Source organism: Periophthalmus magnuspinnatus, chromosome 15 (genome assembly GCF_009829125.3).
Source record: "Periophthalmus magnuspinnatus isolate fPerMag1 chromosome 15, fPerMag1.2.pri, whole genome shotgun sequence".
NCBI lineage: Eukaryota > Metazoa > Chordata > Actinopteri > Gobiiformes > Gobiidae > Periophthalmus > Periophthalmus magnuspinnatus.
The window spans coordinates 18394069-18420087 of NC_047140.1; the positions used below are offsets into that span (position 1 = coordinate 18394069).

General features: G+C 36.7%; 1 protein-coding gene across 1 annotated transcript in view; it reads left to right on the forward strand.

Moving 5' to 3' along the window:
* thada (THADA armadillo repeat containing) overlaps positions 1-24752 on the forward strand; it is a 131311-nt gene extending 106559 nt beyond the window's left edge. The window contains exons 34-39 of the mRNA XM_033979701.2: positions 792-916; positions 3622-3694; positions 4226-4376; positions 4801-4923; positions 22311-22489; positions 23939-24752. Coding sequence (XP_033835592.1) covers positions 792-916; positions 3622-3694; positions 4226-4376; positions 4801-4923; positions 22311-22489; positions 23939-24256 — 969 coding nt within the window. The 3' untranslated portion in view covers positions 24257-24752. The remainder of the gene's footprint in view (positions 1-791; positions 917-3621; positions 3695-4225; positions 4377-4800; positions 4924-22310; positions 22490-23938) is intronic.
* Positions 24753-26019: the final 1267 nt, after the last annotated feature.

The following is a 26019-nucleotide window of genomic DNA, read 5'->3' on the forward strand; positions in this document are numbered from 1 at the left end:
ATAATAATGAGTGGAAATCAAATTATTAAAATCCACACTTGTCACTTTTGATTTGAACCTAGTGTCTTAAGCAATAGGATGTCCTCTGTATCTGAGTGAGCCCTGGGCAGCTGTGTACCCGTGGTTTGGGCGTGCGATGGGAGGATCCAACCGGTGTAAAAATAATCTGGCATTTGGCAGCTGCAGAGGGACACCAAAGCTCCACTGACAGACACTAGTTCACATGTTCTCTGTATGTTCTTTGTGTGTTCTATGTATGTTCTGTCTGTACAGCTTAGCCTAGCATGGTAGCAATCTGGTTTAAGGACACCGTGGCATTTTTATCAGACAACTGAAAAGCAACAATTTCTTACTCGATTCTTAAAGATGCACTGTAACTTTTGGTTGGGACACTACCTGCTTGGGGTTTAACCTGTCTAGCATTTACTACCTTGAAAAGCTACATTCTTACTGTGAGCAGGCTTGTGTCTCCACAGATCTGACCTGTAACTTGGCCTTGTAGTGCCATCTGCCTTTCTTTATAGCGATAGATAAATGTCATGCCATACTTACTCCAGAAATGTTACACAGTATATCTTTATACTTATTAAACGCCATATACATTATCAGTCTCTAGCCCTGATCCATTGTCAAGTATGTTTTATTCTAATATTTGTAATATAATGTTTTAGTTAAAAGTGAATTATTTGAATGTGTGGGTGTTTCATTTAAAATAAAATCTAATGGGCCTATTGAATTGATAAGACACAAGATTATATGTTATTTACATGTTCTCTGCATGTTCTTTTCAGGTCCTGGAAGTGCTGTGTGCGCTCTGTTCCTCCGAGCCCATTCTCTGGTGGGACAGGGGCCGGCTTATGTCCCAGGAGGAGGTCCACAGACGCCTGCTGTTTCTTGCCCAGACCTCGGCTCACAGGTCAGAACAAATATGACCTGACATCATCTTCAAAGTATTCATATATTTCTTAGGTACAAACAAATTATGATGTATTTATGCTCAAATATGAAGGTTCATTAAGACCTGCACCTTCTACAAAGTTTAGTTGAACAGTCACAATACTATTGAGGTTATATAGACATATAGTTTAAACATATAGTTTAAAGTACTTCTTAAGGTTCTAATATCCTCTTTATTATAGACACACTTGTAATGGTCTAACATTTTACACAATGTTTATAATGCATGGGTGCAGAAACCCAGTGCACAGTAGTGGCGGCAGTTCCTCTGTGCTTAAATTATTAAGTGTGATGAATCTGAATGGACTAGTGTATTGCCAGTCATGAATGAATGTACTTTTTTTAATTGCCCTTCAACTACTGACATAAGCCCCAAACTTTACACCTAAAAGTCATTGCCCGTAAAGAATGCATTAGTAGAAATCCAACTCCTGCTTCTGTCACCTGAAAAGCACTACCCGCTTCCGTCCGTACACACCTGCTGTCCAAACATCCTTCTCTCTCTCTCTCTCTCTCTCTCTCTCTCTCTCTCTCTCTCTCTCTCTCTCTCTCTCTCTCTCTCTCTTTCTCTCTCTCTTTCTCTTTCTCTTTCTCTTTCTCTTTCTCTTTCTCTTTCTCTTTCTCTTTCTCTTTCTCTTTGCTGTGATGGATGGTATACACTGTCCGCCCCTCATTCTGAGCCACAGTCCATGCAGGGGGACTTCCCGGGTCAGTGACTGCACCTGGGTCTAACTGATCCTTTTTACAAACCCAGCTCCTCACTGTTTCCATAAGGGACACTGGACTGAACTGTTTTACTGAACAAGTGTAAAATATAGTCTGAGCAAGTGTCCTGTAAGACCAGTTTGATGGATAGATAAATATATGACCTCAATATGAAAACCTAATAATTCATGAAAATGTGTAGAAAAGTATACATATTTTTGAAATACATAAATATTTGACTAAACGTTTAGCATGTATATTGGGATTGCATCATCTACTATAACATTTTGCAACATAAAGGTTATCTTTCATTGGCCAGAAGATCAAACTGCCACGAGGATAGGTTTTTATGATGTAATTTTCAGTTTTAGTTAAAGTTTAGTTTTGCAGTAGTATTACATCTAGGTTTGGGAATCGAACCCTTAACCTTTTGAATGATACATTGTATTTTTAACTTTGTATTATTCTTTTTGTAGTAACTATGAACCAGATTAGATTGAATTTAGCTGACATATGAGAAACTTACCACTCCCATAACATATCTTTGTGAAAGTTTGCTTCAGAATTACAAAGTTTGCTTGACGACACAGAGCGCTATGACTATATTATATATCATTATTTGACCTTACTTTAATACTTGCAATAACTGTTTATGTCAATAGTACCTTTTTATTATTTAATATCAACATCCGCTTCATGTTCTACTTGAGCTAATACCATTATCCACAAAATTCTTTCCCATATTCAACCCATTTCTATTATTTTATCTACTTTATAACTGATCATGAACAACAACTACTGATCCTTACAACACTACTATTCCTTTTGTTGCTGTAAATATCAACCTTTTTAGTATTTGGCGATCTTGCTGTAATTGCTATACTCAATTTCCTTTACTGCAGTGGCCATGTGAGTCACACACCAGTCAATGAAACCACTTATTTCGTTTGAACCCATTATGGTAATCTTACACTACTATAGTACTGGTAGATTTTCAATTCTATTTACTATAAACACACACAAAGAGTACTAAGATTAATCCCCCTTTTATTCACCTGCTGATTCAATCCATTTCTATTATGGGACTGTGAATCATGCATTTGAAACCACTAACAGATTTGGCCCATACAAAATTAAACTTGTGTATTTGTCACTCCCACACTTTGACAGACACACACCTTTTTGACGGGCCACCGCTGTACGGTTCTCACCCCAAAACAACAGCCAACGTCCCGCATCAGGATAGAGTTACAAAGGCCTTTCACCAGTACATAGCCAGGTCCTAGCCACAATCTCTGGTCTCAGGATCGTCTTTCGCTTTTGGAGCGGCCAGAGCGTTATGATTATAGCCAGTGTAGGATCAGATTGGGTTGCTGCTGGCTGCCTTTGCCTGCTGCATGTGAGTGAATAGCATTGAGGGTATTGTGAAAAGCAATGTAGTGGTGAGGAGCGGCACACTTCTTTTGTGGTTTGTAAGACTATTCAAGCTTGGTGAAGTATTAGTTATGGGGAGTTTTTCAATCAGCGCCCAGAGCTACCTACCATGTTGATTATATTTGTGCACTGTATATCTTACATGTATTAAATATATATGATAAATATATATGATAAAAAAAAAACATAGTATGCAATCTGTTGCTTTTAAACATTTTTCCATCCTAACCCACTCAAAGGTGTGTACACACCCACTGTTCCGTAGTTACCTTGTTTAATATTAAGAATTGAGATTCAGAATATCTTTTGCAAGAGAGACCTCGGCAGTGTAGCAGTCAACACTATTTACACTGTACAGAAAGTCAACAGATATGTAAGTAGTACAAGTAGTAAAACTATCACTTAAGTTTGAATAACAATATTAAGTAGTTGACTAGTTTAGAGGTATATTGTATATTGATACATAATGTAATTGGCTGACAATGCATTAAAATTTGTCTTGTCTTTGTTCTTGTATGTTTGCAGTGTGGAGCTTCACTGTGCTGCCCTCACGCTGTTCTCTCAGCTGGTGGCTCAGCGTGTGACCTCTGACCCTCAGGTAAACATTAGGTTTAAACAGAGTGTGTTTAGTTTTCTTTATTCACTGAGGATGACATTGCAGTTGACCTAAGCATGAATAGAAGCCCAGCAGGGGTGTAGCTGTGCAATCTAGTTCAAGGATATTGTGATTTATTTTAACTATAAAATACAACTTGACAAGGACAATGTATTTCTTATTCTATTTCTTCTTGGGTTTTAACATATCACATCTATTTAACCTTGAAAAACATACAAACATCTGCCAGTAGTGTTTTCCCTCCACATTTGAAACTCTTGTTAATGTCATACTGTAAAACATTACAGGCTAAGGGATACATCTAATCGAGTCAACATGCTTTTCCTAAAATAATATTGAATACAAATGAGTAATTACATAAACTTGATTGATGAAATATATTGGAGCAGTGTGAAAAGTGAAAAAAGTTTTGTTGAAAGTAAAGCTTCATGTAAAATAAATAAGTCTAGTGAGGACAGTCCATGTATATACATTTGATTCATTCATTCTGACATCAATATATTGTGTGATTAGGATGGTAGTGCAGCCTCCTGTTTCTCTGAATGGGCTGCTCTGGTCTGCTCCTGCTGCAGTGAGGAACATCCTGTGGAGGTCAAGATGATGGTGTCCAAAGTCCTGGTCCAATGCACAGCTCCAGTCCTCACCAGCCCCAGTCTGCCTCTGGGTATATCCTCATGCACAAACCAACTACTATACATAATTTATCCTCAATTACTCTACTACAATTTAACCAGGGAGCAAACAATGCAATAGTCATATATATCACCTTTTCAGACACTCAAAATGGCTTTACAATTATGTGTATTGTTCGTTCACTTTCCATAGTTGCCACAGCTGTTCTGGAGTAGAGTGACAAAAGCAAGGCTCCCAGTCTGTGCCACCAATCCCTCAGCATGCAACACATTCATACATACATGTCAAAGCTGGGATTGTGTACAAACACCAAACACTGACCTCATTTCTAGACCATATTAAACAAGTGCACAATTTATTATTGTATTTACAATTGTTTGGCCCAAGCCTTTCATTTAGACTGATAAAGTTTTTGCAGTTTCCTTCATAATTTACCTTATTTATGTTTATTCCAGGTTTAGATACAACAGTTTCTCTGTGGAGGAGTCTGGTCACGCTGCTGCAGGATGAGGACCAGGAAGTGCGGGACGCTGCTGCCGACTTCATCTGTTTTGTTCCTGCAGATTTGCTTTGTCCAGGTACTGTCATTTGGGTTTGTTAAAATTAAACATAAAACATATTTTTTTAAATGTACCAGCAGAAATAGTATATATTTGGTAGCCGCCAGTCAATTTCACAAAGTGTCACTGAATTAGCATTTTTGTAACTTGTACGTAACTTCACAAGGTACTTGAAATGAACTGGATCTGTGTTTTTTCTCAATTGCTACCTGAATTAAGAATAATTAAAGCAACATTGTGCAACTTTCTATAAGTGGCATATCGCATGCATTGTTCCATGTAAATAGAAAATTTAAATCATACTTTCAAACATTCTCTAGGGAGAGAGAGATGTGTTATGTCATGCTATGGAATATTATAGTCAAAGGAACAACGTTTCTGCAGAGACAAGCCCGCTCATAGTAAGGACACAAGTTTTTGAGTGAAATAAAAACATTTAAAGTGAAAAACATGCTTTTATTTTACTATTTTTTGGGGGAAAAAGTAATACTGTAATAATATATATAGGGCATCGTTTAACACAAAGAGAGTGTACGTGTGTAAAGTGTGTGCACCAGTATATAGAATGTTGTTTTAACCACAAAAGTAGCAATAGATAATACCTGACCTAGCTTTAGTAGTTCCTAGTCTGGAACTTTATCCTTTTATATCTGTCTACTATTTATATAGAAAACAATGTATCCAAAACAACACAATGGCCTGGACGCTGGGGACAGAGCTTAACATTATGTCCTCAAACATCCATATACTATATAATTACAACTTTAACATTAATCAAAATAGCTCCGTTTGGATCTACAGGGAAGCCAATGGCATAAACAGACAGCGCCTTCAGACCGCAGCAAACACGTGGTGATGGTAAACGGGGCGGATGACATAATTTCGTGCTAAGAGTTGGGGAGCATTCCTGGAACGAAGAGGGCTAATTTGAGTTTGGCCGACGGAACGCTGCAGTGAAAAGTGTGTGTTTATAAGAGCAAGTGTGTGGTTATGTGTCATTGTTTTGAGAATGATTGAGGTTTGTTTTCTGAAGATTTTTTATAACATTGTCAAGTGAATGCCTCCAACACTGCCCGCCCAAACACTCATTCAGTTTTGGAAAGGTCTAGAGATGGATGACTAAGGGGGACACTTGGCCTGTCACAATAATTACTATATTTTTATAGTTCAGTACATGAAAGCTGGAACAGTACATTTGGGGGTCGATGTTTATTGTGTGTACATGTACTAGTGTTGTTAATTAAAAGTACTACAATAAGATTATAAAGCTATTTACTTTTAGAATATTTTTTAGATAATCCTGGTTTACAGTTTTCATGGTAGTGGTTTGTTATGGATTGTAAATGAACTATCTATATAAATGAGGTCTTTTTCCACAAATTGGCTCCCACATGCTGTCAGCCAGTTTTATGTTGCCTAGTGTTGTTTTTGTTTCATTTCACGCATCAAAAGCATACATTAATACAGTGGTTCCAACAGTTTTTTGAGACAAGTTGTGTACCCTATACTCCAATACACTGCAAAATGTCTGTGAGCACTGTACATATCTTACAATGCCTAATAGTTTATATCATATTGGATTATATTAAAGCATGTGCATCATATTTAAAACAATAAAAATAGTATGAGAGATCCTTCCATTCTTATGAAATATAGATAAAATGTAAAATTTCCTTTTTTTGGTACCCTCTAGGCCTCTCCGTGCACCCCTGGGTGCACCCATACCACCGTTTGGAACCACTACATAAAAAAATTGTGCAAAATTGTCAATAGGTTTGTATGAGAGAACAGTGTTGGTGATAAACATACATTGGTTGAAAGGTTGCATCTAGGAATTTCTCATAAATTAGCTAAATTGACTGTTTGATTCCTTTGTTTCCTTGGCATGAAAATATGACTATATGTGCGTTTTAATATATGATATTTTACTACTACATACTTTTAACTACGTACTTTTAATACATGCATTACTACATTCCCATTCGTTTGTAGCATTTAGTTCACCATACAGAATTTAGTTTGCCTATGTAACTTTTTAGTAGCCCAAAATAAGGACATCTGGCTATTTTTACTGGCTCAAATAAAACGAACTGGACCCCGACTTCATGAATGCCGTAACAGCTGACAACAATCTCGTACCCCCTTCACAAACACGTCTACTTCCTGTATTTTTCTCAGCTTTCCTGTAGGAGCCTCCCGTATTGTGTCTGTTAGCGCTGATGCTATCGGCTAACACAACACGGACCAGAAAAAAAACATGTCCTCCAGGACTTAAGTCATGGGGGAAGACTCAACTTACCCTAACTAATTTGTTTATTGTTCTTTTATAGTGACACTTCAGCTTTATTTGTCTACCTCCATAGTTGACAAGAATCAATAATAACATTTTCAAAGCTGATGAACGACCCAGGAAATGCATTTAAAATTCTATGTAATGTTTTGATAGTAGGATTTGGTATGATTGTGCTCTATTCATGTTTATGTACATTGGGGCAGACAGATGGAGATAAGCTGTCAACTCGATATCAGATAGGAGCTAAGCAACCCGGCTCACATGGAGGTTTAACATGGGGACCGGAAATGAGCAACAATAGGCATAATTACCCAGTGGGTGTCCCTGAGTTTGAGTGGTTATTGTATTTAGACTTTGTGTCATACTTACTGTAATTGCACTGGGTAAATTACACAGTTCTTTCACTGGAAAAATAGCACTTTTTTCCACTTTAACACACTTTGCAGAAATTAAAAGTATGATGGTTTTATTTGGTGTAAAGTAATACAGTATTATTATATTAAAGTAATGAATATATTAAATACACTTTTATATATCAGGGTCAGAGGTTTGATTCCTGCTCAGATCAGGTTTGTTGTGTCTTTAGGCAAGACATTTCAGTGACCTAGCCTAGTGAATATTGTGTTAATATTGGTGATGGCCAGAGGGGTCGATGGCACAGATTGGTAGCCGTGTCTACACCAGGGCAGTTGTGGCTATAGTAGTATCATCTAACAACCACAAAGTGAAAGAACACTGCACTACAGGCGATTTTTCATCCTCCCAGTGTAAATGTGCATAGCTGTGAATGGGGCACAGAGATGGTAATTTGGTAATCTCGTATGTGAATGAACCATTCCAGCCAGGAACAGCTCAATCCCTCTGGTCAATGAAAAACATGAGGAAACCCAGAGGACATTACACCCCGCTGACTGTAAAAATAACAGACCTCCTTTTAGAGAAATATGTCATCTCTCCTCAGACTGAGCCTGTTCTGTAATTAACCCGAGCAGGGCCATGGTTAGAGCAGGACCCAAAGTCACTTCTGTAGACAGCTGCTATACAACACTGTCATCGAGTCTTCCCATTTTATATGATCGATTTTGAATGATTTAAAAATATAAGAATGATAGTTATATTTGGCTTTTGGATTCTCAAAGGGACCTCCTGGTTAAATAAGGGTATAAAAAATAAATAAATAAATAAATAGTTTAAAGGCACTGTACCTGATCTTTTTCATAGAGTAAAGTATAATATGTTTTGCCCCAGTAGAGATATACTGTAAAAGCAGCACTTGTCAAAATGAGACCACTATGCACTGTCAGATTATGAAGCCATTTTATCTAGCGCAAACATGTAATACTAGAGTTGCTCTGATCACCTAGCTGGCATGTACATTTTGGGGGCACTAGTGGGCTATTTGTCCCACTATGCAGCATGTAACATTGTAAAAGTTCATAGGTTCTGTGTGTTGCATACAGAAAAAAACTATGGGATGGATGCTGGTGATGCCACGTCTTGCAATGGATATTCAAATAAATTTTCCCTGAGACCATTTAAGACTATTTTGGATCACTTTATTAATGTTTTTGGGATCTAGAATTGTGTTATTAAGCTGGAGGTATTTATTACATTAAAGCTGATTTGTTTGCTGCTGTTCTATTTCACTGATTTAGCTGCACTGCTTGTAGACTTTGAGGTGCTACACAGAGCTTGCTATCTATATCACCTTATCTAAACTTAATTTAACTTAGACTTTTCGCCTCTAAACCCCTCCCCTCACTATGAAAATGAGGCTGATAGTCACACTCCTGCCCTAATGTCCCTTCACAAACATTACAAAGGTGTAATCTCTCTGTCGTCTTCTCAACAATAGACGATGAAAGGCAAACATCACTGGTTTTGTTCTCTCCAGGTCCACCGTAGTGTCCCCACGCTGGTTCTGGCCTCTGCATATGAACTGTGGAGGAGATTAACCTCTGCATACAAAAGTGTTCTCATGTTTAAACGCATATCCTGGCTTTTCTCAACTTAGCTCCTTTAGCATGCAATGGAAAACTGCAGATAGTTTTAAGTGGTGCTTAGACAGGGAGGAGTGCTGCTGGTGGTCTGTTGAATTGTTCTGTTGATGCATAGAATAAAAATACATTCTTCATTTAGTGCTATCTTTATTTCTCTTTTGGTGGTTATCATTGCAAATCAAAATCACAATTTAAGTACCATCATTTCCTCCACAAACAGAATTTCCTGTTGTCTTCTGCATAAAAACTGCTAATCCTGTAGTTTAGATCTGTACAACATGTTTTGAAATGTGGTTCTTGTATTAATTTATCAGTTTATATCTTAGTGTCTTTGTTACTTCTTTCAGGTGCTTTGAAAATGTGAACTTTGAATTATATCCAATTATTCAAACATAAATCGCAAATCTAATTGCACTGTTTATTCAGAAAAATGGGAGTTAGATATTTTCTCAGATCTTTCAGCCCTCATTCCTAGTTTTGACTTGGGTTACACTTGGATAAGTTCTGGTTTGATCCTGCCTTTAGATCTGGTTTAGACCTGGACACTAGTTTAGATTCAGATGGTGTCAGGACTAAAATGGCACATGAAAATCCCAATATTTTCTATACCATCTACTGCTAAATCAAGTAACTATGCTGTATTAGTTATATTAAATGCATGGAATTATGTGGCCTCTAGGACTTAACAAATATTTCAAACAGGCCCACATCTTGTTAATTCCAATGACATTTATTTGCACTAACATAATATTTTTGTTTTAAGTTTAATACAATATCACACTTTTTGTTTTAACATACTTTCTCTAGACAAAAACACAAATGTAACAGAGGTCAGAAATGGGTTTAAAATGCTGGCCCACTGCACAGTAAATTCATGCTAAATATCCTCCATGGTTTTCTAGTAGTAGTAGATCTGTCTCTCCCTCTCTCTTTCCCTCTCTCCTTCTGCCCCTCCTTTCTCTCTCTCCTCTCCCTGTGCGTCCCATAGCCATGCAGTCTGCTGTCAGAGTGTGTGTGCTCCGGTTGTTTACGGCCCTGTCGTCTGTGAGTGGAGAGAGAGGTGTGAGGTGCCTCAGACAGAGGTGACGAGTCCTGGTTCTTTGATATGGAGCCAGGGCCATGTGGGAACAGAGACGGAGGCCACCGTCACGTACTATAGGACAAACAGCACTGAACTCTAACTACACTGCAGGCATGCTGTCATTCTCCAACTCTGGGGTTCTCAACTTCACCAGAAAATATGGAGGAACATTTAGTCACAATACTAAAATTTCAAGCTCAATTTTGATACTAAGGAATAGACTTGATACTCAGATACCACAATGATAATAAACACTCTTTATTTAGACAATAGTATGTGAGTAGTACTTTCTTTTATACTACCGTGTGGTCTTGTATGACTTTTTTAGTATCGATATGTCAAATGAGTATCTAGTTTTAATACTAATTTTAGTATCTATATGTATCTGATTTTTGATACTTCTGACAACCCTAACACACACATCCTAAAATCTCTGCAGCGTGCAGGAACAATGTGACTATAGTATATGAGGATGAAGATGTGCACAGCTATAGTAGCTCCCATTGTTTTTTACTATTGTGAACATGACATGTCTGATGAATGTAGCTGTACTTGTATATTATAGAAAATTTAAACAAGGCTTTCAAATCATGGATGAACATGATGAACCAACAATATATCTGAGCTGCCTATGTATTGGTATCAGAAAAATCCCAAGTGTATAGGGCAGATATTTATATATTTGGAATAATATTAGTAATAATAAATGTGCAGTGATGCTAGAGAAGTGGCTGTATACGTAATCATAGTAAAAAAAAGTACCAGAAATTACATTCTAGAGAAAATTATTGGATCTGTTAATTTACTTCTGTAATCTTGACTTGTGTTTTAACTTGAGTTGTAAATATTATCTTATTCTATATCAAGCTCAACCAGTCTATTCAGTCTGCCTCTAAGCCTCTTTAGATCCACTTTTAGACTCCAGACTCTTAAAAAGCTAAACTTGGGTTTATAGATGCGCTCTACAGTATACACTGTTTAACTGTCAGTTTCATTTTCACTTTTATAGATCTCAGCTCAAGTGCAACAATGTCTCATGAAACAACTGAACCAGTCTAGAGCAGTGCAAGAGTTTTGGCTTCTTTAAACCTGGTTTAGTCCGGGTTCAAACCTAGTGTTAAGCCTGTTTTAGACCTGCTTAAACGAGACTTATTATGCACAGTGGACCTTTTAAAAGCTTTTGATCATGTTTTATATATTTTTATCTTCTTATTTACCCACTCAAAGTTGTATTTAGAGTGAGTTGCAGTGGAAGTCATCAACATTCCCTGGGGGTGTGATGCTAACTGAAGGCACTACACTGTCAGAAGCTCTATTAGTGTAATTAAGACTAATCTGAGCTTTGTTTACCACAGTCTGACCAGAAAGAGTTGCTAAAAATAGGTAGACAATAATGGTTCGTGGGACATTTTATATAATCATGATAATTGATGACAAAAACAATCGCCACGTGGAACCTCTTCATAATATTATAATAATGATAATTCCATTACATCTTTAAACTGTCAGCAACTTTAATCATTATCATGACATGAACGTTAATCACATTTTGTCCATGATACTTGTGACACAAAATTTCAATATTGTCCCATGCCTACAGCAGGTTAGATGATTTGTGCTGATAAACAAGTCCCTCACACATAAAATCACAGTCACAAGTTAGTCAGCCACTTAGTCACACTCACACCTAAACAGGACCATGAGCGCTCGTATTGATCACAGGCTCCTGAAAATATGTTGTTTAAATTCATTGTATAGTGTTGTATAGTCTTAAATCTTTTCTCACTGTGATTGTACATTGTGCCTACATTGTAATTGCTAAAAATTCCACCATGTATGACAAACACCCCTAGTATGATGTCACTTCAAAGTATCAATAGCTTTTAATCTTGTTTTAGCTTGTCCTTTATATAAGATTTTGTCATTGCTCGGACCTAGTTAAGACCTGGTTGAGAACTAGTCCCTTGGTTCAGTCATAATATATTTATAATAGTACTCAGAAAGTGCTGGTCTAAAGCTAGGTTAGCTATTTTAAGAAACCGACAGTGTGTAAATGGTCCAATACACTAATACCTTTATATATACTCTTTTTATAGTTGTTTGCGTGTCTGAGATGGCTGGTTTCAACACCTTTCTACACAAAATTAGCATGCAATTATCTTACTATAGCTACATATATTAGTTGCTTCTATTCCTAGTTTCCCCATAAACATACAGATGGATTAAGCCTTAGTATAACCTGTAAAACCAATACAGGTGTGTAGGAAATAGCCTGTATTCTCACCATGTTTAGTAAAGACTCTTGTTCCTGGAGCAGTGGCCCACAGAGGAACCATTGTCCCGAACAGGAAGCGCAAATCTAATTTAACTTAACCCCTCCTCAACCAACAAGTAGCATCTCAAGCGTCACCCAAATACCAGCACACTAATTGGGTCTGAAATCAAACTCTGCTCACCCACTGCACCCCTGGGCTTTGAAGAATCACCACAGAGAGGGGCCTGTAGGAGGATATTGGGATTACAGCCACTTCCATTGAGGTGGATGGGATTGTATGTGCAGAGTGTAAATGGTAAAGACCAAAAAGATAATAATAGACACAGTGTTATTAGCTCTGTAGTTACTGTTTAATTGTAAAGTAATGGAATCATCTAACAACATCAGTGTTAATTCTGTGGTTACAAATATATATCAAAATCTATCAAAGTTAAGGAGCATTTGAAAACATTAAATTAGAAATGTACTCGGAAAAGCCTTTGCAAATAGAAACATAAGAGTATTCAAAATAAGATGTAGAACAATACAAGATAATACTACTATAGTTCCAATTTCTCAAAAAGTTTTTCTTCCATATAAGAGCAAACATTCCAACTTTTACCCTGTGGAATCAAAATTTACTTTTTTCTTAGTCTCTGTGTGTTAGTTCAAGGCTGTTGTCCCAAACAAACAGAAAATTCTTTTGAAATATAGGAATACTAGTTCACAACATAAAAGAAATCTACAAAGGCATCCTCAGTCGGTGTGCCTCGGGTTGTACCATGCCCATTTTTTTTTTTTACATTATTAAGTAAGGGCCACATTCCTCTCAGTTCTACAAAGGCTTTATTTGAAATGAGTAATTCATCACAAACGGGCAGAAATATCACTTTATACCCTTGTTTTGCACCTTACACTTAATGTTTTTGTCTCTTGTTTATGTAACTTCTAATAGTTTTATTATAGACAGTATACTCTTAATATATACACATTTTATCATATCTTCATAACACCAATGGTAAAACGATCCATCTGTCATTATATATAATTCCCGCCTCTATACTGTTGATGCAGTCTCCCTCTGACTCTATGCCATTAGCAGCAGTGGATTAAGCAGAGACCTTGAGCCTTTGTGACCGTTGCCGGGCCAGTGCAGCTGGGGGTGTCGGATGTCTCCAGAACACAAGAGGGGTGTGTGGGTGGACATTACGGCGGGATGTCCCTCAGTGAAATAAGAGAAATCCTAAACACTACTGCCACTGGACACATAACTGTAGTGTGCTCAGTGAGGCCCCTTTTTTCTGTGCAGTCAACGTAACGTTCAAAAAACAGACAGATCACAGATGGTTTAGCTGGGCCAGGACAATGTGCCATGAGGAAGTTTAGGCAGAACTTCACAACATATACATAAACTTTCTTTATATCTCTAACATCCAAAGGTGGAACCAAGTCTCAAGTAAATCTCATAGTCCAAGTCAAGACCCAGTGCACTAAAGTCCGTCCAAATCCTCCACTTTGAGTTTCAAGTCTTTATACAAAATTACCAAATATTGCTATGATAATTTATATATTGTTTGTAAGACACATTTATTTAGTGAAGGGAAACATTAAGTTGTCTCAAGTCACAGGCTCCAAGTCATGTCCCAAGTTGTAGTCCATTTTACCAAGTAAAATCTCAAGTCATCAAAGTAGTGACAAGTCCACACCTCTGGTAACATAGTCTATTGAGTTTAAGACAATTTATCTTTTTGTCCAGATAATGCCAGACATAAAGAAATTGACCGCAACCAAATCTAAAGAGGTAACAATACATTTTATCAATTTCTCTTCCATAAATTAAACTACACTGTTTATCTGTAACAACACTAGTACCACATAGCTATTCCTGTCACAATAACAAATTTAGAAATGCGATACATTGCTGAAGCAAATATAGACAATAAATCATAATATTGAAACTAATTTATGCCACTGACACAATAACCCAAGAGCAGATTTATACCACAAAAACTATGCTAAATTTAAAAAATGAGCTGCAATAAATAAACAGCAGAATGAAACACTGTAGTATTTGCATCTGTAATGAGACATGGAAGTTATCAATTCAGATTTCTACGACTTAAAGCTTATCATATAGCCAAAAAATAACCAAAAATGCCCCGGTAGTGCAAAGAAAATGTACCCATGATACATATTGACCAAGTTGATATAGTAATTATCTTGACAGGCCTAAACGTAGCCATCCTGAGACGAGCAACTAGTGAGGTCCAGGAAGAATCTGAGGTGTGAGATTGAGAGGCGCTAAACAACAACATCTTTTACAACCTTCACTTCCTCTGATGCGTGACAAGAACAAGACCCAAGACCAAAACAACCAAAACAGGAAGCAGCCAGGCATGTCTACTAGCCTTATCCTTAGCCTACATATGGCTACAACAATGCTAAAACTCACTATTGATTTTCTGTAGGAAGTCAATCTTCTCACCGCACTTTTACTAAAGGAAACGATTTAATTGCCTACGCCGCCATTTTACTGCTGGCATTATCATTGAAATAATAGTATAAAATGTCAGGGAACTTGATACATTAGCATGAAAATAATACCTTCAGATGACATTGGAAGTCTGAGCTCGGCCTATAAAATGCCGGCAGTGGTTTCAGAGGATCAAATACAAACAGCTCACACCACAGGGGGCAACTCAGAGGCCTTTGATCAAATACAATTATATTTTTACTACAAGAGACGCATGCTTCAGCTGTCACCATTTTACACCAGAAAGTTACTATTCTAGGTTGGATATTTGGTTACAGTCTAATGGGTGAGAAGAAATATGAGTTTGTGATTGAATGTGACCAAAAATGAGCATTATTAGCACATGTAAATTCACAATTAAATACAAATTCCACTTTAAATAAGCAGGTACTTTTTACTCCAGCATTCAACATTAGGTTTTAGTGGAAAATACTGCCTTACGCCCCTTGTCAACACTTATTTAGAAGTCCATATAAGGTGTAGAATGACATTGGAACACACTTTAATTACTTGCTACTATATATTTTCCATATTCCAACAACAGGAGAAAAAATGGGTAACTGGAAGCTTTAATATAATGATTTTAATAGGAAAATGTTTACTATAAAATACACTGAAATTAGGTCAGTTTTGTAGTTAATTGTATGTAAAGCCGATTTTACTTAGGCTTGTCATAATAACACATTTTTTAAATAAATTGCTGAAGTAAATATAGATGATAAATGATAATATTGAAACGAATTTATGCCACTGACACAAAAATCCAAGAGCAAAACCACAAAAACTATTCTAAAGCTACAATGTTGTTAAAAATATGATAATCAGCAATAAATAAATAGCAGAACGAAACACTTAAGGTCTTTGTTTGCATCTGTAGTGTGGCGTAGAAGTTATTAATTCAACCTTTTACATCTTAAATCTTATTGTTTAGGCAAAAATAACCACAATTTTCCCGGTAGTGCAAAGAAAATGTACACACGATGAATATTGACCACATATTGAACAATAAGTCGAGGCCTGCTTCTGCTAAATCTAAGGACTGCTAGGTGTCTGTACTGTACAAAGGAGTTTGTTATTTCAAGGTTGGTTAGTTTCCTACTTTATGTAACCAGTAGTGAATTCTTTCTATTTAAATGACTTGTTCTCACATTCTTCTCATTAGTATATAGTGTAAACTGTTGGGAAGTACACTCATGGTGATTCGGTACATGGCCAGCTAATGTTCTTTGGCTTCAAATAAGAAGGAAAATACTAAATGTCACACCACAAACTGCTCAAAATGTAACAAACTTTGAAACAGTGTTGATTTTTCCCTCAAAAACAAAGAGGTGTGGCCTCTGAAGCCTCAGCTGACGTGCCCAGATTTTCCAGGCCATTCTAAGTGAGGCATTATCAGGCATTGGAGTGGTGCAGTAGCTTAGTTTTCGACAGTAAAGCCACAGTAAACAATATCTCATTCATATGTTTGTAATTGCCCAGTTCATTCAGTCAGAGGGAGACCGTGGGGAAGCTATGTTTAAATAGCTGTTTTAAAATTCAGAATTTTATACTGAGGCTTTTAGTTTTGCCACAATATCACATTTCCAACTCAGTTTTAATACTCGAAATCTTTAAGTAAACCTGTCACGATGATCACTGTATCAACTTCAATACATGACAGATGAATGCTGCTGTTATGTCCTTGGGCAAGACACTTAACCCACTTTGCCCGCAGTGTCAGTGGGCTAGTTTGGTTATTTTTCTGTACTACAATGAGATTTAAGCTGTACAGGGTTGAATTATGAACTTCTCTGACTCATTATAGACACAAACTTAACTATTTAAGTGTTGCGTTCTGTTATTTATTTATTGCAGTTTGTGTCTTAACAATATTGTACATCAAGAATTGTTTCTGGGGGATAATTCAGCTTTATGGTTTGGTTTCAATATTATTGTTTATCGTTTATATTTACCTCAGCGCTTCAAAATGTGTTATCGTGACAGGCCTTGATAGAATTGTTTAAGATTCTCTGTGATCAGAAACACAAAATGATTACACCACACTATGCAGCTTGTAACCAATAATAACAATAGTTTTGTTTTTTCCCTCAAGTTTTCTTCTCACCATGAAACTATTTGAGTAAGGTCTTATTTTTCCCTTTTTTCCGTATTGATACTTGTTCAAATGTGTATTTCATTTCCAGTACTAGTTTTAGCATCAATTAGTGTCTGGACATGTTTTTGGCATTATACAACTGCAGTTTCTTAATATAATTAGTCGTAACACAAAACACATTTTAAACAGAAAAGTCTTCAGTTGCTTGATTTTACGATCCAGTCATTTCACATCTATACCCTTATATGACCCTATATCAGATTTTCAGGGTTTTATTTAGGTTTTTTTTTGTTTTTGCTCAGGTTTAGTCCTTGGTTTTATATAGGAAAGTTGTTGAGCTGATAATGTGTGTATGTAATGTATATGTGTGTGTGTGTGTGTGTGTGTGTGTGTGTGTGTGCGTGCTCTTCCATATATGGTCATCAAGAACATGATTCATAAACTCATTCAGAATTAAGTTGTTACTACTACCACCATTACTACAACCACTACTACTACTTCTTGTATTGTACATGAACAGTTAACATCCTCTGTAAACATTATTTTTAGCCATTTGTTGTTCTCCTTCTGAAATGGTGCCTACCAGATTCCAGTAAGTTGCAGCAGATGTTATCATGTGTAGAAAAATGCCCCCTCCATTACAAATAACTGCCCCACCATACAGAGACATGCCAGCGCTCAGTTAATAATCTAAGTGCCTCTGGTCCCCACATGCCATTAAGTGCCTGAAAGACTATCCCCTTGAGAAACTGCACAATCGTGTTTAGCGATGTGTGAAAATGTTTTCGAAGTAGTAGATAAATTGAATGCGTCTTAAGTTTCCTATTATGAAGCCTAATGTTGGGTTTACAGGAGGAGGGCTCTGACTGTAAAACCACTGGACATCAAGGGAGAGCTGATTCTTGAGAAAGGGATTTTGTCACTCAAGCATCTAAACTCTTAAATCTCCTCTAATACAGGACAATCAGGGCATGGTAATGCTCCCCTCCACCGATTTCACGCCTCTCTCTGAAGAGTAAAACAATCTGCCTGATCGGTTTTGTGTGTTGTGCACCAAAGGTTCTCAAATTGTGGTGTAGGGGAGCTACAAGTGGTACGTGGACTATTTCAAAGCTAATAAGGGGTCCTTGGCAATACTTGGTTAACTTCAGAACCTTTTCTGGTTTAGTCCTGATTTATACCGTTAAAAAAGTTATTTTGTCCCTTTGTCACTTTGGTATAGTCAGCTTATGGTTTGATGTTGTAACATCTTTATTTATTAGGACAGAATTCAATTTTTACTATACACACACATATACATTAAGATAAAACACAAAAAAGTATATATATATATGTCCTGGTTCAGTCGTGGCTTAGTACAGATTTAGGTTAAGATTAGTCTTATTGTCAAACTCATATACTTTAACCATTTAGCATTTGATGACAATCTATACTTTTTTTTTTTTTTTACTTAGTTAAGGTGCGTCTCCATTCTCTTTTAAAGGTGATAACATCTGTCATTTTGGTCTTTTGTTATGATTACACATCAGGTATGTTCATAAGAATCTTAAGTGTAGTCTGCTGTTTCTATTGTGTTGTACTTTACATTCTCCTGTATATGAGGGTGACTAACTGGTCTTGACCCTCTCTTTGCTCTTAGGGGTTGTGTTTAGTGTTGTTTTGACTGTGGCTCTGAGGCCTTTTGAAGTAAGTGCTGGTGTCAGCTGCAGACTTTGGTTAAACTGGAACAGTAGCAATGGATGGTCCCTGTGGAGATTTATATTATGGAGTTTGGTATTATTGATTCTGTATCTTTCTATTGAGAGACCCAAGTACTGCAAGAAAATGAAACAATATACATAGATTCATATTTGTCTAAAAATGAACATCCTCTTGATAAAGTCAAAAATAAGAGGCATGTATACTCCACAAGTACGGGTATACTGGATACAGACACTAAGTTTCTGATTACACAATGCTTTCCCCTAGCAGTACTTTATTATTTGGAGTATGGTTCTTGCTTTGTAATAAACTGCAATACCACTTTATTTCTTTACTGGATCTTCCCAAGTTTGGAGGAAGGGAATTGCTTCTACAGTTTCCAGTTTTCCAAAACTGATAGTAGCAGATGTGTGACAGTAGATCTGCGACTAGCACTGCACTGATACAGGGAAGGTGACTGTTGGTTTGATACGCCACTTAAAAAGGCTTTTGTTCTTTTCTGATATAATTTGAACCGTCATGTTACTGGCCTTTTGGAGATGCACAATATATGCAATATGAATTAAGTTAAATAAAAACAGTTTGTCAAACTTGGTGAAAATGGGTGCATAAATTTGCCATACCTGATTTTTAAAAACACGGAAAACAAAACTCACTTTAAATGGTTTGCATTGGTCCAAATTTATTATTAGCTTTTGCAATCCTAGCATCCTAATTATTCAGAGATGAGTTTATAATTGTTTTTCCCAACTTAAGGCCAGAATCTAGAGTTTCCTAACAATGACTAGCATGCTAGCAACACACCAGTATTATTTGCTTGTTTTGCAGACTATAAATAAAAAATATTTAATACAATTTATCTGTACTGTGGCAGACAAAATTTAAACAAATTTAACTGGTACAGCCTCTTTAACAAAGATTAAACCAAGACCAGAAAAGGCTTATATACAGAGGACTTATCATTTGCACAAGCAAGCTAACAGTAATTGTGTGATTTATAATGTGCAGCCACCAAATTACTATCCATTATCTTTCAAAGTCCCCCATTTAATTGCTGTGTGGAGCTACAAAGCCAGACACAGAGCTGATAAGTTGCATGTGGATGTGCAGAGGACTAAGGTAACACTCCAGTGACAGTGGAGCCTGAGGCAGAGTCTTGCCCAAAGGCACAGGGGCAGTCTGAAGTCTCAGGATCAAACTCCTGTCAGCTGTTTGTCAACACGACTTCTCAAGCCTCTGGGGGATCTCACACTTAAATGTTTTCAAAGCCTAGTTCTGAAGCACTTCCAAGAATATTGTAAACTGTATAATTGTCAATTCTAATATTATTTTCAACTTTTTCTTAAGTAATCTTTTTGTTCATGTTGTCTAATATAATCTATTCATTTTGTTGTTTAAAAGGACATTACCTTCATCCACTTTGAGTAGGTGGTTTCTGAATGTGACATTTGATTTGTTGCACACAGGTCTGAGTCAGTTCTCAACAGGCTGTGGTTTCTATCAGGGAGTCTTTAACCTGAGAACTGAGAAAATGAGACATTGTGAAAGACCCCAAAACAGGCCTGTCCAACATTTGAAAAATGAGTCAAACTGAGTCTCTCTCTTTGTTTAGTCCAAGAGTAGATCAAATATTGTCATTGCTTTTCTAGCACATTGTCATTGCTTTTTTAGCACAATTTGCACAAAATGTAATTTGAAGTGTTTTACAGAACAAGAAACTCATTAAAATCACAATACAAACAAATCAAAACATAAATAATCATCATAAAATGATCATTAAAAGAGAAGAGTGCAGAATAAGAAAAAACATTTTGAATTTAAACATTGTCACAGTAGAGGCCTGTCTCACATCTTCAGGAAGACTGTTCCAGGTTTTGCTGCATAAAACTGAAACGCTGATATAGTCTTATCTGTCATTTTATGTTTGTTGTATGTTATTTTTCCTCAGTATGTAACAGTAGGTTGATTTTCTATCAGTGGACAATCCACCATATAGAAGAATATCATGGGTAAGTGGAAGGTATTATTTTCAAACCGTGAAAACTTTGACCACCAGCATCTAGAATATATTGTTCTCAATTTAACTATGAGTAAGTAAATAATTATTATCCAGTTTCTAGTACTTTTTTTATAATTCAAATACTTATTTTTTTTGACAATCTTAAACAAATACTACCAAAATAACAACAATAGGGGTAACATTAATAATAATTCCAACTGCCTAATTGCTAAATCTTCAAAGCTGTTTATATTTTAAACTTTTTGTTGTAAATTACAGTTTTTGAGATGTTTTGCTCCAAGTTTTAAATAAATTTCTAGTTTGACGTTCAACATCTGATATAACAGAATTATAGATTGTGATATAAAAGTATTATTTATATAAAAATTTGTATTGTTTTTTTCTTATATCCAGTCCAAACTTAAAATGCAGAAGTGTTTGTAGGTTGCGTAAAGTCTGTTCATTGGTTAAGTGAATGTTTTAAAGCTACTCCCTGTCTGTGGTCTGCTGAGTGAGTTACAGCTTTGTTTCCGAGCACTCTTTGGTCAAACAGGTTTAAGCCTTTAACTTTGAATCAAATGACTTTCTCGCAGGTGGTCAGGAATCCCTAGACATATTTCCTAACCGCACCTGTTTCATTATTTCATATTTTGCTTGACTAAGTGGATTTTTTAAACCCTAACCATCGTTGAAGTGGGAAACACTTTTCCCCTAGAATTTCTACAAATCCTCTTCTGTTCAGCTGTGGAAAGTGGATTATTTGTAATTATTCATTTTACTTTGAGCTGCAGACTTGATTTAATTATTTTGGATACATGGCACACCACCACCATTTCCAGTAATGTTTTATTTTAGACTCCATACTTTATACACAGCTTGAACCAGAGAGTTGGCCATATTTTAAAGGTGCAATATAAAACTTTTTGGGGGGAGGGTACACCAACTTCCTGGAAACAGGAAAGTGGATTCACATTGTCACGTTACAGGTCAGACCTGCAAACAGGCTCCTAGATGCATGATTTCTGAGTTATAAAAACACCCATAACTGCATAAAAGGAAAATATATGTATAATACCATACTATGGAGCACTCCATCAGGACGAGCAGGTGGAGGACTGTTCCTCAGAAAATGTGTTTACGGGCTGTTTATATGTGTTTGGTTAGATCCAGCTTTAGTCCTTATAGACTAGTTTTGGTTCGGGTTAGTCCTTTGTAGTCCTGGTTTAATTCTGGATTTAGTTCCAGTTTTGCCTCAATTTTGATGGAGTGCAGGTATGTTTGCAGTCTTAATTATTTTGGATACAATGCCCACTCCACCATTTCCAGTTATGTTTTTTCCCGTATTTTGTGCCGTGCTTTAACCTTAGAGTAGCTTGTCATATTTAAAACATTGATGATTTATGGTCTCTAAACACATGACTAAGGTAATGTGTTTGTGATGGTCCACAGATGTGTCCGGTTCTTCGGTCTGCCCGCCCCTTGCCCTGGACTCCGCTGTGGGGGTCTTGTGTCGGCTTCTCAAACAGTGGGAGAGGGTCCCAGAGGGGGTCCTGAGTCTGACAGAATGGCTGCTGGGAAATGAGGACGTGAACCAGGAAGAAGCCGAGTCAGGAGATGAGACCAGTCTGGTACGAGTTTGTTTTTTTACATGGTTCAGTAATAGGTAGTTTTTCTGTATCTTTGTTAGCACAAACCTTTACTTACAAAATGTTCACCCACCTACACATGCACAGCCAGCTCTTCACTTTGTGGGTTTGCCTAATTTAGAGTTCATGGTATCCACTTTTTGTTCTTTTTCTTTAGAATTACAGTGGAAATGATCTAGTCCACATTTAGACCTGATTTAGCCCTAGATTAGTCCTGGAATAGTCCGGTTATAGATCTACTTTAGATGTAGTGGGACTTAGAAGGCCAAATCTTTTCTTAGGTGGTACTTGGTGTGAAAGGTTTGAGAGCCACTGGTACAGGTTACACACAGGTTAAAGCCAAACCACTGTATTTCCCAATATATTATTCACAGTGATGTTGGAGCCATTTATCTATGTTTTTTGGTTTCATACAAAAGGAGGGGAGGTGACTACACATTATTTTGTAGATAATCATATTATTTCATTATTTTCATTTCAACAGTTGATCTGAAAATGCATCTGACCAAGAAATTATATATTCTTAAGTGCCCCTCTCAGGTCAGTGAAACAGTGGTCTGTGTGTACATTGTGTAAACATTGTCAGTGTAAATCCGACTGTGGTGTGGTGCTTTGAAGCAGGTCATTTAAGGTTTAATATGTCAACACAGGTCATAGTTCAAACATCACACTGTCGTACTGTTCAACAGCTGACAGTCAGGTTCAACCCTGGGCGCTGCCGGTACACAGCAGAGTGTACTGTACTGCACACAGTCCTGTACACTACAATCAACCCCAACTCTTTTTTTAACAAATAAATGTATTATTTTACACAGTAAAAATAACTCTGTAATTAATCACATTTCAATTGAGATTCAGTCATTTCTAATTGTCAGTTGCTTAGGTGTTTGTAATAACGTTGTTTGGAGCAGAGTTCAGACTTTAGGAGGAAGAAATTTGACATTTGTTTGTGTTGAATGATTAAAGTTCTGTATCTAAGGTGATTTTATGTGACAAATGAAAATTCAATCAAAAAATTTCACTTAAGAATATTATCCTTTTTACCTTGAATAATGAAATATTGTATGAATATTATGTATTGTTGCGCGAAACATTTCAAACAAGTTAAATAGCTTTGTCCTGTCATAAACCTGCACTATAAAGTAATATTTTAGGATTTTTAACAAGATAATTGAGTTTTTATTTTTATTTATAACAAAGAATTGCTTAAACATGAATAAACTGTTATTAATGTTATATCTTCTAGTGATAAGCACATCTATCTATGTTTTATGCTGCCCAATAGTGTCAGGTGATCTAATCTATGAGGTTGTGACTATTCATTTTATTTAGAAACTTAAGGTCATTTTAAGTTATATATTGTTTTATGCTGGTGTTGTTGAACATTTTTATTCGCTCCCCACATTACTATAATAATACATCTCTCCATAGGACGATGAAGACTTCCTGTTTGAGAAGGGCGCACTGAACTTGTGGGCGGAGCCAGTGCAGTGGGTGAGGCTGCTGCACAGACACCTCAGCTCCCTGGTCCAGACCTTGGTCCAGACCCTGGACCCTGGATCTGGTCTGCACCTGTCCCGAATCAGGACTCTGTCAGACCAAGCTCAAACCCAGAGTCAAAGTGCCCTGAAGTCCCTGTCATCCCTCCCCTCTCTGCCCCAGTTCATCTGCCCCATGGAGCACGCAAGACTCACCCTCAAACACGACAGGGCCCAGCTGGCTTTAGACGTCCTACACAAGCTGAGGTAGAAAATAGAGCTGCACTATGTAACTTTTCTGATGAATAGCTTTGTCTGGAATGTTCCACAGTACGACATTAGACCTATCCAGCATGCATTTATCCAATCATTATTGTTGTTTTTATTGCTCAGAAAAACAAGCATTCTTACTGTGGGTGGGCTTGCCTTTCCAAGGATCTGGCTTTTAACTTGTGTTGTGGCGTCACCTGCTTAAGTGTAATGCCATACTGTGAAACATTCAGCAATAACATCTCCATAGAGACAAAAAGATCCAGTAAAGTTATATACTGCACCTTTAACATGTACTGTAAAATATTTTAGGATCAATTATGTTTTTAATGTTGCCTCTGGAAACGCCAGGACTCTAAGAGAAAGACATTTGATGATTCATTAACTTTCATTTTAGGTCTGTTATATTTTCAATTTTCAAGGTAAAATTGGCAAACTTTTAATACAGTGTGTAGATTATAATAACTATTCTTTACTCCAACAATAAAAATGAAGAAATGTTTACAATCACAATGACGGAAATATTGTTATTACTTAATATTTCAAAATGTGGTCATTGGTCTTAAATGTGCAACTCAAATAAATATTGTATTTAAATTTTAGTATTAATTGTGAATACATTTTTTAATAAATATTTACATTAACCATTGGCTTGTATTTTTCATTGTTCACTTTCACACAGATATTTCCATTAACCTTTAATCTTTATCATTCAGAAAGTTGGTTTTCATAAAGCTGGTCACAAACTGGAGGAATGGCGATCTAGTAGACGATGTTAATAAAGGATTTTACTAATGATGGTGATCGTAATTGTGAATCATTGTAATCTTGTGATACTTCTCACAGTTGCAGTAAAATGTGATATTATGTGCAAAGAACAACATGTCAAAAAGGAATAAACAATTGGTAAAATGATAAATACCTTCTAGGCACTAAAAACACTGTCTGCTCTACCAATGATGTTTATGCTACTGTCGTCTCCAATTTGCAATTTTCCTCAATAATACATTTAATTAATAAATACTACCTATCCGGATGCCTTTACTCATAGTTTCATACTTCATCATACGTTATTTGGTTAAGAATGTATTCAAAATATCTCTACGTACTACAGAAATAATAATTTGACTAGTTAGTACTACAGTGCTTACTATCAGCCCTAATACTGTGACATCCCTGCTCTCCACCTGGGGTGTCCTACAGGAGATTTAAAGCCAATACCAAACCCTCCATCACCTCATGACTATAATGGTTTGTTTGTGAGCGCATTACGTAGACGCATTTCCTTTGACACGTCACCGCCGTTATATTCAAGTCCACGCTCTGGCCTCCACTGTATGTTTATACGAGGTGCGATTTTCCTGCGATATTTAATTTACTGCTGAAGTCTTCTCATCGGAGCCTGTTTTTTTACCCTCTAGTTTCACTGGTTATGTAGTTAAGACTTAAGCACAATGCTCCACTGTCCTCTCTGTATGTTATGTGCATATGAGTCTACACATGTGTTTGAATGGATTGTGGCAGCCATGTTTTCCCTGTTACTGTAAAGCTGATGTAATGTTTTGGAACGGAGCTACGTCCCCCAATGAAAACAAGAGCAAAGGGAGGGCAGTTTTTGTGGACAAGGACGCGTTCAAGGGATTTCTCAGGAGACTTGCCCTGTCTGTCCTTCACATTAAAACTATTTATCTCAACAGAGCAGAGCAAATAGTCCCGGAGCAGCAGACTAATTTTAGGGTTGGTTGTAGTAGAATCCAAGCCGCT